Source organism: Pseudochaenichthys georgianus, chromosome 4 (genome assembly GCF_902827115.2).
Source record: "Pseudochaenichthys georgianus chromosome 4, fPseGeo1.2, whole genome shotgun sequence".
NCBI classification, from domain to species: Eukaryota; Metazoa; Chordata; class Actinopteri; order Perciformes; family Channichthyidae; genus Pseudochaenichthys; species Pseudochaenichthys georgianus.
The window spans coordinates 35696851-35709276 of record NC_047506.1 but is presented as its reverse complement, the minus strand read 5'-3'; the positions used below and the strand labels follow the sequence as shown (position 1 = coordinate 35709276).

At 41.1% G+C, this 12426-nt stretch overlaps 1 protein-coding gene across 1 annotated transcript in view; it reads left to right on the top strand.

The window, feature by feature from the left end:
• The window catches only part of ptprfa (protein tyrosine phosphatase receptor type Fa), a 347360-nt gene that overhangs the window by 137710 nt on the left and 197224 nt on the right, over nt 1–12426 (top strand). The window contains 1 exon segment of the mRNA XM_071202945.1: nt 4776–4921. Within this exon segment, the coding sequence (XP_071059046.1) occupies nt 4776–4921 (146 nt within the window).

The window sequence follows — 12426 nt, the reverse complement described above, 5'->3', positions numbered from 1 at the left end:
GTCAAATATCACTTGTTTTGCATCAATCTTGATACAGGGTACTTATTATATGTTGTACTTTGGATTCCTAAAGCTGTTAGTCTACTAACCCATCATCCAAGGTTAGTTTTCACTATAAGTACAACATATTTTTTGGACGGACACTATAATTTACAGTTTTTTACCATGTTCAATCTGAATTTTCTTTAAAATAAAAAACATTTATATTTATTCTGACTTTTCTACATCCAACTCACAGGTTTATCATTACTTTGAGAAAAAAGATTATTAATTTAACCCTTTTAGAAGGGAAGATATGGTCATTTGTTCTGGGAATGTCATTTTCGAGCCTGAAACCTGAAAAACAGGCTCAGGGTTTAAGAAATCCACAAAATGGTGTTAATATGGAGATTATTTTCCTTAACACAATGTGTAAGTATCAGTAATGTGTAACAGTAAACGTCTGTCAAAGGAGCCCTTGCTATGCTAGCTTCTGGGTGGTCCTACACTAATTTGTCCTCACTGCACCACTCTGTCATCCAATCAGGGCACTGCTGATTGGTTTGACAGATGATCACCCTACCATTTCTGAAAGGATTTATGGAAGTGTTGTTATGCTGCCCGTATACCTCATGGTTGAAAAGACCAACATGTTGTAATACAACTACATATTTCAGGAGTGAGTGGGAGGGTGTGGGGAATGTTTTTCAACTGTTTTCTAGATTGCACCTTCCTCAATACAGTTGGGTTGAGAATACATATTTTTGGATTGAATATGACGCTTATCTGTTGTGTTGTGTGCGGTTACACATACCTTGCTTAAGAAGACATTAATGGTCTCCAAGAAGAAGCTGTCAACAGCGACTTTCTACCAGAAGCTCACCAGACTTCTCTAACTCAACATGTAGGTATTTTTGTGTTTGGTTAGCTGCAGGAATGAAAGACCATCTAATTGTTAAGGAGCTATGCAAGACAGACCACACAAGTGAGGAGACTGACCTGTCCTGACCTGTCCTGCTGCTATCTACAGATATAGCAGAGAAACAAGATTTTATTAGAAGAGAAATGCAGACAGAGGACATGCAGCAGACTGTAGGGGCAACCGCTGGATGACAATACTTTAATTAATTTAACCACAACACTTCCACAGTATCGTCTAATATTCTCAGGCATTGTGATTCTTGCTCAAGCGACAAAAGGCGTGGCCTCTGAGTTGGAACACAGTGATGTTATTGTTTCTATTGTTTGTAATGGACCTTCTATAATTGAATATTACATTAGTTTCTAACCACCCTACATTTACTGCTGTCTGGGCATTGTGCCTGTTAGTATCAGACTCTTAACAGGACCACTTGTCCTGCCAAAGAATGGCCCAGAACTCTACAAAAGGAACAACTCTAGCATAACAGCACCACAGATGACTAGCTTGTTCCAATGGACCATTAATCTTGTGGAGCTGTAATTAGTGTCAACATTTAATTTGACTGATGATTATGAAGACAGATACAATTTCTCATCAGTGTTATGAACATTTCCAGAAATGAATATCATAATCCAATCTGATTGAGATTAATCAATTTGACAATACGGGAAAATGATATGATCGCCTGTGAACTTTGATCTTTAGTGTCAAACTGAATGGACAAACGATCATGGGACTAAGAGTATACTCGTAGTCAAAGAACGTAGTTTGTTTGCGGCCTGTGCTCAAAAAGGGGAAATATGTAGATGATATGGTTTGTTCTGTAGTTTTGTCATCATCATTCCAGAGGCCTGTAGGCTACTATGAAGCAGGATTTTCGCGTAGCCGGCTAACTTCAGGGAAAACTCGGGGTTTCCGGTCCTACGACGCTGGTTCTCTTTTTAGCGGGCTAGATCTCCATGGTAACTTATGCTGAGTGCCTAACCTGCCCCGGAGCAGGTTAGGTTGCAGGCTAAGAGATCAACTCAGTGAAAGCACCGCCTGCTGACCAATCAGAGCTCAGTGTGCGGAGTTTAAAGCGATCAAGTCATATTACAGGAGAAAGGAAATACAGAAAAGCTGCCGTTGCAGGAAAGACGGCCGGCAAAAATCAACTGACTGTGTGAACGTGAACATTAATAGAATATCACCTCCATCTTCAGAGCAATCTGACTATTATAACATTAGCGTTAAGAAAGCTTACTTAAATATCTGCCACAACATAAGTAACCGGATCAGAGTACATTAAGTACAGTCCGCGGCATATCACTTCATAATGTATCATATATTTCCTTATCTGAGTCAGCCGAGCCGTATCTGGCCGTGCAACACTCACAGTGTCACATACTGTATGCAGGAGTATTATTTTAAGCAACACATTAAGTTGACGAAACACTCGAGTCAAATGTAATTGAAGTCAGATCGTGTTTTAGAGACGGGGCAGTGATATCATAAACCTGTTAATGTACGCATTCAAACACTTTACTCATTTACCAGCTGTATTCACCTTGCAGGTGCAGCTATGTGGCTTTTATCCTGGATAAAGTGTTTAAGTCATGGATGTTTAAAGTTTAACGTCTTCATATTTGTCTAATTATATAGTTGACTTTTCATTCAGGAAGTATGACGCTGCGCTGTCAGTACGCTTGTCCATGTTTGTGATTGGTCGAATGCTCCAAATACCACCCCTTTCATGTGAACGCGCACCTAACTAGATAGGACACGGCTGGCTTGAGCGATCCACTTGATAACCCGCGTCGTAGGACCGTTTAGCAAGAGCGCGTATGTTTTGGATTAGGCCAACTGGCTAACTCAAACATATCCAGGTTAGGTTGAACCAGCTTCGTAGTACAGGCCTCAGGTCTGGAAACATAACACTGTCTGAGCATGGTGGGCAAGAATCAAAAGAAGACAGTCAATCTGACAGGTTTAAATCAAACATCCTTATTTGACAAAGCTAAGCAAATAAATTATTGAAAAACATGCTATCTGTAACGTGTCGCAGATTGATGTACTTGCCATACAGTAGTTGGACTTGCACTAGTTTGATGCTAAGGGATTGGTTCAATTATTTGTTAAAAACAAACTTTGTTCACTTTTAGTTTTCCCTCCAAAAAAAGTGGTTTGGAGAACAATACAATTCTGGTTGGGGTAAAAAAAAGTCCCAGTGCTTTTGTAGATTAACATTGCAGTAGATATACCGGTACCTGTTATCCCGAAACTCTAGACAGTGGTTATATAGCCCTTTGAGGTTCCAAAGAGAGCTTAAACCGGACGATTACAAGGCTAATGGCATAGGCCTGAAGATGCTAATGCTATCTCATGCCAACCCAGTCTCACGGCATTTCGTGTTATAGTCACGACATTTAATCTATTGATGCGTGTTCACCAACAGGTTTTTCTCCTTTTTTTCGTGTCACACAGAACGATTTTAAAAGCAATGTATTTCTATTCGTAGTATGTTTCGTGCCTGCAACAAGTCTTTTTGTCCGGTCGGGTCTTGGAAGACCGGAAGCTGTGGGGTTCATAAAAACATGTTCTTACTCAATATCAAGCCACGATTATTGTTTTTATTTTAAATCGTATAATGTCTGACTTTTTTTGACGTCTGTAAGGAAAAGAAATGGGGCTCAGAGCCTCAGAATACTGAAATGTGTATTTTTTTAAATCTTTTTTTCCTTCTAATTTATTATTCTTTTCTAAATAACACACTTTTATTTACTCACCAATAACACACAATTATCCTTGTTTTTATTTATTTGTTTAATTCCATAATCTCGGGCTTTTTTGGCGTCCATCATGAACTGAATTTCAAAATAAAATAACCGGAAACAGACGTAGGCCTATAAGGGACATTTCGAGCATCATTGCGATACACAGCCACTGAACTGATTACCCAAGATCCTCAGCTATGGTTTAAGCTCGCTGATTGGATGTTTTAGCCGCAATGCATGTAGGGATATGGTGTTATGAAATCCGAAAAACATTTCTGAGTTTAGGATGGCCGAAGACACTACGCTACCCATAATCCTCAGCTATCGTTTAGGACTACTGTCCCCGTGATTAATCTTCAAGCTCTGGGATTGGATGTTGGAGTGGCAGTGCGCCAAGGTTACGCTGAGCGTCAAACAGCTGTTTGAAATGGAACGAAACCACGCCAGACAATCCAAAACTGGAATCGAACGCCCCCCCCATTATTATTGTAACTGTTAAGATTTACAAAATAGTGAGTTTGACTATTCCTCTTTTTCTTACGTGTCTACTGCCTACTGTTCTCTTTTTTCATTGGTGGCAAACGTATTTAAATCCCTTTTTTAAATTATATAATAATGATAGTTACATTGGCTAGCAGTGTATTTTCCCAATTGTTCTAGCACATTGCCTGTTACCCACACCAACTGTTGATCAGGAATATAATATGTAATACATTTGCATTATTAGCAGACTTTACAGTATGTGTTCCATCCCATTGTAAGCTTGTAGAGCACCAGATAGAAACAAATAGTGACTTGAGGGTCCTTTAAGATAAGCATGACATAAATGAAGCATACAGTGAATCTCATCACACTTATTTCTGACTTTGGGGTATTATGTGTCCTGTTGATACCTTCTGTGAGTGACATGTGTGTGTAGTATTTGGCTGTTTTTACTGGATATGCATTTGAATGCTTGTGGCATGTGACAGCATATTGTTATTTCAAACCTACAGCAGATGTATAGATGTGAAAAACATGTATTCTGCCTGGAGCTGTTTCTGTGTCGGGCCTCTATCTGACACTGGTTATCTTCTCTTCCATCCTCTCCCTCCCGTTGTCTCTCTGTCTCCCTCCCTTAGGCATGCCCGGCTTCATAAAGTCCCCTGATGACCAGACGGGGATTTCGGGAGGAGTGGCGTCGTTCGTATGCCAGGCCGTGGGTGAGCCCAAACCCCGCATCACCTGGTTTAAGAAGGGGAAGAAAGTCAGCTCTCAGCGCTTTGAGGTATGGCTAGGGAGCAGGCCTCAAAGCCCCCTGTCTGATATGTTGCAGTGTTTATGTGTGTGTGCGGACAAAGAGCAGGATAGGTCATTTTGCTTTCATTTTTATATTACTTGTGTTAATCGAGGCTGAGCTGTAGGCTGCAGCTTTGTGACTAATTACCACCATGCACAGAAACCTAGCAGAAACCTAGCAGCTTTTTTGCGTTTAGGGCTTGTTTGAAAACCACTGAATGCAAATCAATGAAATTACAATACACTAATGAGAGCACATGAGGCCCAGCATCACAGCGAGTAAGTCTGCAGGTTAAAGAGTGGAACCGACGGCTTACAGAGGTGATAACTCCACTGTAGAGGGACCAGAGGCCGGCACATGATCTCAGCTTTGTTCAGTTTGTCATACCAAGTTTATTTAAGAGAACCACCAACTCCAAGGTGCCAGCAGCTACAGTATCATTGATATTTTCAGTAAGATATTTGGACTTGTGTTAAAGAATACATGGTCTTTGTAATGGAAATACATACAAAATATCACACATTTGATCTTAATGTTACAGATGAGACCAATAACATACTTTTTAAGAACTCACATGCTCTCAATTTTACAGATTAGATGGACTTCAAAACTGCACTATTAAATTATAATTGTACACTTATAAAGTAAAAATGAAATCATTCCAGACAGTATACGTCGGTCAAAACTAGAGTAGGAAGTATGGACTTCAGGAATGTTCAAACATAAATTAGAACACATGCAGCAGAACTATGTGTTACAGTCAAATGAGTTCCTGAGGAAAGGAAAATGTGTCCAAAATAGTTTAAATAAATATGGTTAAAAAAGATAAAGCTATAAAACAATATAAAGCTGAGGTATGAATACTAAATGAAGATTTGTTTAGCGCGTTTCGGATATAAATAACACGTATTTAGTTTAGTTTCTTTGTTTTATTTTCAGGATATACATTTTTGATCAAAATAATGAATGTGAAAAGAGTTAGCAATCGGTATGAGTTTGTAACTACTTCAAAAGGAAAGAGTTAAATATTTGTATACGTGTAATTCATTTTGAAATGTAACCGGAATTAACAACATCTAAACAAAACATTTGTATCATAATAATATTTGCTGTTTGCTCTGGCATTTAAAGAACAACATACTTGGGTATTGAAAGAGAAAAAAAGTAGATGCAGAGTAAATACAAATAAAAAAGTCACACAACAAGTGTATTTGGCTGAAATACACAAGTTCTAAACTGAGCATTCTGCCATTCTAGAGTCTGGACACCTGGATTTGAATGTAGCATACTCTGTCCAGAGAGGCCTATGGTTCCTTACAATAGCACATTTCCAAATACTGCAGATATCCACCATAATTCGGGGAGGCATTTTAAAAACTCTCCCTGGTGGTCCATATTTAATGTAATGGAATACCTGCTACCATAACCAGAAATCTTGGTTTTTTTGTGCACTGTAGTATCTTTCTATAATCTGTATATTGTATTCATGCAGCTGTATAAGCGGACCCAGCAGCCTGCCTGATTGACTGTATGAGGCTTCCTGCAGCACTGTGGACAGCAGGAAGGCTCATTAGCTGCCAGCCAACTCAAATGACTTCCAGTGAAGTGACTCGACATGAGTCCAGTGTAGACAGAGACACTTGGTTCATGTCGTTGTGGGTAATAGGAATTCTCTTCCACCTGTCTGCTCTGTGTTACTCAAACTGAAGGCTACCCTGTGTGTGGGGTGGAAGAACTCCTCCCCACTGCAGGGACACAGTCTAGCTCTCAATCCTATACTGTATATATTATTCAGTAGAATCCGGATTTCAGGATTTCAGATGGATACATAGAAAAATATTGTTTAATCAAGATCAATCAGGGCTCAAAGACACAATTAACTCAAGCAAACCATTTAAATGATCTGCCTTTACATATCCCTAAGTACATTACTGATCTTGGCCCTGTAATCTCAACCCTTATTGGCAAATGTATCACCTGGGCAGAAGAATCCGGCTTCTTTGGATTTTTCCAGATTTTTGCTTTGTATCTAGACAGAATGTTTACGTGTGGTATACGTTTTAACATGTGACTCAGTGATGATGCATCACATAACATATTGTCATCAATTACTTACTTTCACACATATTTGTTAAAAGGTCACTGTTATTGTCCCATCAGGTGTGTGACCTTTGCTGGAACCTGAAGATGAATCAGAGTTACCGCTTTTGTACCCTAATCCATATTTTTATAAGGAAATTGTCACACGTTTAAAAAATACCTCACGCTGAGGTAATCAAGTTTGCACACCAACCTCAAAAACTAGATTTTATTCATGGATATTAAGACAAATAAATGAAAGTATCTTAAGGATAACATGTTCAAGTGAAAACACTCATGTTATCTGAGACGGCAAATATTGAGCCAATATTATCGTGTAGTTGTAGATAACACTAAACAGCTTAGATTAGATCAGATATATCTCCATAACTGATTTCAAAATGGATCTATCAGATAATACAATAAATAATTAAAAATAGTAAACACAGATCAAAACATAAAATATGTGCGTCATTACAGTTTTCATAATGGGTTTCTGCATTTTGGGGTATTTGTCAAAAACCTTTGGAAGATAATAATAATAGCTTGGATTTAAATAGTGCCTTTCATGGGACCCAAGGTCGCTTTACAAAGAAAAACAGGAGTAAAAACAAACAAACAAAATCAAAAGGCAGTCAGACAAACGTGGGGATGTTGCGGATCTCCGCAGGGAGAGCGTTCCAGAGGGTGGGGGCAGCCACACTGAAGGCTCTGTCCCCGAAGGTTCGCAGGTTGGTGCGGGGGGTGGTAAGCAGGCCAGAGTCTGAAGACCGCAGGTTCCGGGGTGGGGCATGTGGGCGGAGGAGGTCCGATAAGTACTGGGGGGCATGGGCATGGAAGGACTTGTAGGTAAGGAGGAGGACTTTGTAGGTTATGCGGGACTTGACCGGCAGCCAGTGGAGGTGGATGAGGGTGGGAGTGTTGTGCTGCCACGGCTTTGTATGTGTGAGTACCCTAGCAGCACAGTTTTGAACATACTGGAGCCTGTCCAGGGTTTTGTTGGGGACCCCAAACAGGACACCATTGTAGTAGTCCAAGCGGGAGGTGACTAAAGCATGGACTAGGGTTTCTGCAACCGACTCCGAGAGTGACGGTCAGAGTCTGGCAATGTTCTTTAGATGGAAAAAGGCGGATTTGGTGACAGACTTGATGTGGGAGTGGAAGGAAAGGGTGGAGTCAAAGATGACACCCAGGTTGCGGACTTCAGGAGATGGGGAGATGGAGCAGCCGTCAACCTCAAGGAGGAAGTCACCAATCTTCTGGAGCAGTGCCTTGGGTGCCACAACCATGAGCTCTGTTTTCCTGATGTTGAGTTTGAGACGACATCCTGCAGGCAGTTGACGAGAGACTGAGGGGGGAGCTGGGAGGATGGAGTAGTGCTGAGATATCATTGGGTATCATCAGCGTAGCAGTGGAAGTTGAGTCCATGATGGCGGATGATCTGGCCGAGGGGAAGCATGTACATGGTGAACAGGAGGGGGCCAAGCACAGAGCCCTGTGGTACACCGTGATTGACAGGGGCCGGGGGGGAATTTGAGCCATTAATGGTTACAAACTGTTGTCTGTTATGGAGGTAGGATGTGAACCAGGACAGGGCTGTGCCAGTGACACCTAGGAGGTCGGTGAGGAGGATGGTGTGGGAGATGGTGTCAAACGCTGCAGAGAGGTCCAGGAGGATGAGGATGCTGAGGCGGCCAGAGTCAGCAGCAATCAGGAGGTCTTTGATGATCTTGATGAGGGTGGTCTCAGTGCTGTGTTGAAGTCTGAAGCCGGATTGGAAGGGCTCAAAGAGCTCATGGTTGGACATGTACAGATGGACTACTCTTTCTAGAGTTTTACTTAGAAAGGGAAGGTTGGAGATCGGCCGGTGGTTGTGGAGGTCGTCGGGGTCCAGGCCAGGTTTTTTGAGGATGGGGGTGACTGAAGCAATTTTGAAGCTGGCGGGGACTATACCAGGAGCCAGAGAAGCGTTGATGATGACCACCATGTAGGGGCAGAGGGTGGGTAGGCAGTCCTTGACCAGGGCTGTGTGCATGGGGTCCAGGGAGTAGGTGGAGGTCATGGCCGAGCTGACCAGTTTGGCCACTTGGTGAGCATCCACAGGGGAGAAGGAGTAGAGGTTGCAATGGGAGAGTAGCAGTGTTGGGGGTGCGTTGCCAGGTGGCTGAGGTGCTGGTAGAGTGGGAGGGCCAGGTGCCGGAGCTGATGGCCTCGACTTTCGCCTGGAAGACGTCAAGGAATTTGGAGCACAGATCGGGAGCCCCATGAATTGCATCAACAACAGATGCCAACTGATAAGCTGATTCATTTTATTAATTTGTCTCCTATGACAAAGGATTGAACGATTGTGACAGGTCATTTCAAAACAGCTTGGAATCAGTTTTTGTAGATATTGGCAGAAAAATTCCTGATGTACAAATAATTATACAGTGATTATATCCTAGCAGCTAAAGGATCTTCTTGTTCATAAAATCATAGATTTGCCTTGTTTTGGACTAGCGCTATGCCTTACACAAATGCACATAAATGATTAAATGTGGTTTCTTATTGCATTATCTCTCAACAAACAATATAAAACTACTGTGACTCTGTGTGCAAGGTTTCGGTGCAAGACCGATTTTTAGCGAATGACAAAAAATACGGACTAGATGTACAAAGACTTTAAGGGAAAACTAGTCCATATTCTCTGTTTTGATCTAAACTCCACTTGTTTGACCTGGTTTCCTCAAATGGATGCTTCCCTGAGCTGGGGGGGGGGGGGGGGGGGGGGTCGTTACCTCCTACCAAGCTCCTTCATTAGAGGTGGAATGTGATTCCTGCCAGGCGGCTCGTTGGGTCACACACAACGCGGTGGGGCGGAAGTGTAAGGCCCAGTGCCCTGACCTCTGAGTATTTACCCCCCCCAGCATTCCTTAAATCCCCTCACATACCTGTTATCCACTGAAGCTCATCACTGTACACATCCTCCTTTAGCTGCTAGACACAATGACCATAATCTGTGAAATCTACCAACCACCTTTTTACATGTTGAGCTGCTGTACGTAAAGTAGTTTATTCTTCTCGATTAAGGTCTTAACTTTTAAACGTTTTAATTTCCCTCAGCTTGTTGGGATGGCAAATCAACAAGAACAAACAAACAATACAAGGAAAAAACATTTTAGATTGTCACTACACATTGACAGTAAACACCGCGTTCACTGACAGATTTCCTGTACAATGAGGGACAATAAGCAACATTTCAGACTGCTTTTCTGGTTGTATCCAAAGCTGTGTTCCCATGTAAGTTTTGGTTATCATTAGGGATGGGAACGATTAATCGAATATTCGAATATTCGAAATGATTCAGGTATTCGAATAATTATTCATGTATTCGAATATGAGTTATGAATATTTTTATAATTTTTTTTTTTTTTTGGGGAGTGCTGCCTAAGTTGATTATCAAATTGAATAATTCAATGTATATATACGACAGTGCCATAGCTAAATGTGTTAGGTGACGTCTAAAGGTGTGTTTTACTCCGCTCACCGGTCCCTCACAGCGGGGCAGAGCTGCAGGTGCTGATCTCTCTCTCTCGCGTCCGGTTATACTTCACTCGTGTTTATGTCCAAATCCATCAGATCTAGCTAGTTCTAGCCAATGATATGGCTGCCGCCCCTCCCTACTCGCAGATCACGCAGACTCAAACCTCATCTTAGGCCCAAATGTGTCGCAAATGAGCTCCGCAGCCGGTGCGAGGTTCCGGCGCTAACAGTTCATGAGCGTGCTCCCCCGCCCCCTGTCAACACTCGCGACACATGGCCAGCCTAAACAACAATAAGCGCTGCTTGGCAACCGTATGTGGCGGCAAAGTACTAGACATTTTGACTGGAGAGATTTAGTTTTGCCGGTATTCAACATATTTTTCATTTTATAGTCCGGTAATTATTTACACTCTAAGAAGAGTTACATTTATATACATGCTATACCTTGCTATACCCACAACCTCCGTTCCAGCTGAGAGGGTCTTCTCTACAGCTGGGCTGATTGTGAATCACCTCCACACATGAAAGCTGTAGGCCTATAGCTGTCCAACTGTGATCACCAGTTCAATACATTTGACAAATTCAACTTGGTTTCTACACTTATTTGAACATGTATGTATTTCCAAAAATTGTTGAAAAAAAATTGGGTTAAAAAAAAAAAAAATCAGAATTTTTTTTTGACTTTATTTTTTTTGACCCAATTTTTTTTATATAGGATATGTAAATTTAGGTTAACCGGTTAACCGTTTTTTGGGGGGTCGAATATTCGAATATACATTTGCTTTCAAATTCCCATCCCTTTATCATCTGTATCGTCTTTGGGTTTGATTACCGCTGTAGTTGTGCATTGCTTGTATATAAACAAAGGAAAAGAGTATGAAAGACTGACTGACAACATTTAGCCTACAGAGAACAGAACAGTTGTAATAAGCTAATGTGGGTAATGAAAATAAGTTTCTTAATGAATGAAAAGTCTGAGATAAAAGTCTCAAAATGACATGAAAAGGATATGTATCTAGAGTACCTTCAAGCTTAGTCCACACAACACATCTAACAGTTCAGTGTTTGTTCTGCAATAGGAAACACTTTCTCATCAGTATTAGCAAAATTCATATTATTAATTCTCACAGAGTAAAGCTCTGCATGACACATGTATTGTATTTCAAATAACTTAGTTAGAATAGATTTATTTCAAACTGTTACAAAACAACAAAACTCCAAGGTTACAATACAGAATTAGTGATCTTCAATTATCTTTTATTTAAAGTGGACCTATTATGCTATATTGGAAACATATTGTAGGGCCATCCCTATGAAAACATGTCTGTGACGTTTTTTGCTTAAAATACCAAACAGATCACCCGTTGTAGCCATGCCTCATACTGCTCATAACCCACTTTTGCAGCTCTGTTAGAGAAAAGCGGATTTTGGGTCCTTAGCTTGAAAAAATAAAAAAGAGGAGGCGGAGCTAATTCCTGACCAGAATTCTACCAGAGATAAAGTTAAATTTGGTTGTGATAAAACGCCATCCTGTTCTAAACCACATCAAGGATTATTTCTGAAACAGTATGGAGCTGAAATGCTTTTCTCTTGCAGGTTTATCACAAGGTGAGTTCCTTTTTTATTTCCTGCTTTTTAAACACATGTGCTCTACAGTACAGGTTAGCTCTGAGTGTTAGCGAGGCTTGCTAATGTAAACAAAGACGAGATTACGTCCAAAACACGTCAGGCATTGTTATAGCAACTCTCTGTGGGTCCGCTGCCGATTTGACGTCATATCGGCAGCAAATCTGTATCTGCTCGTTGTACACCCGTTTTTAAAAGATCTGGGTACGGAGGAAAAGAGAAAGGGTTTTATTTTCTGACGCTGCGTGAGTTCCCCGACGCACCGG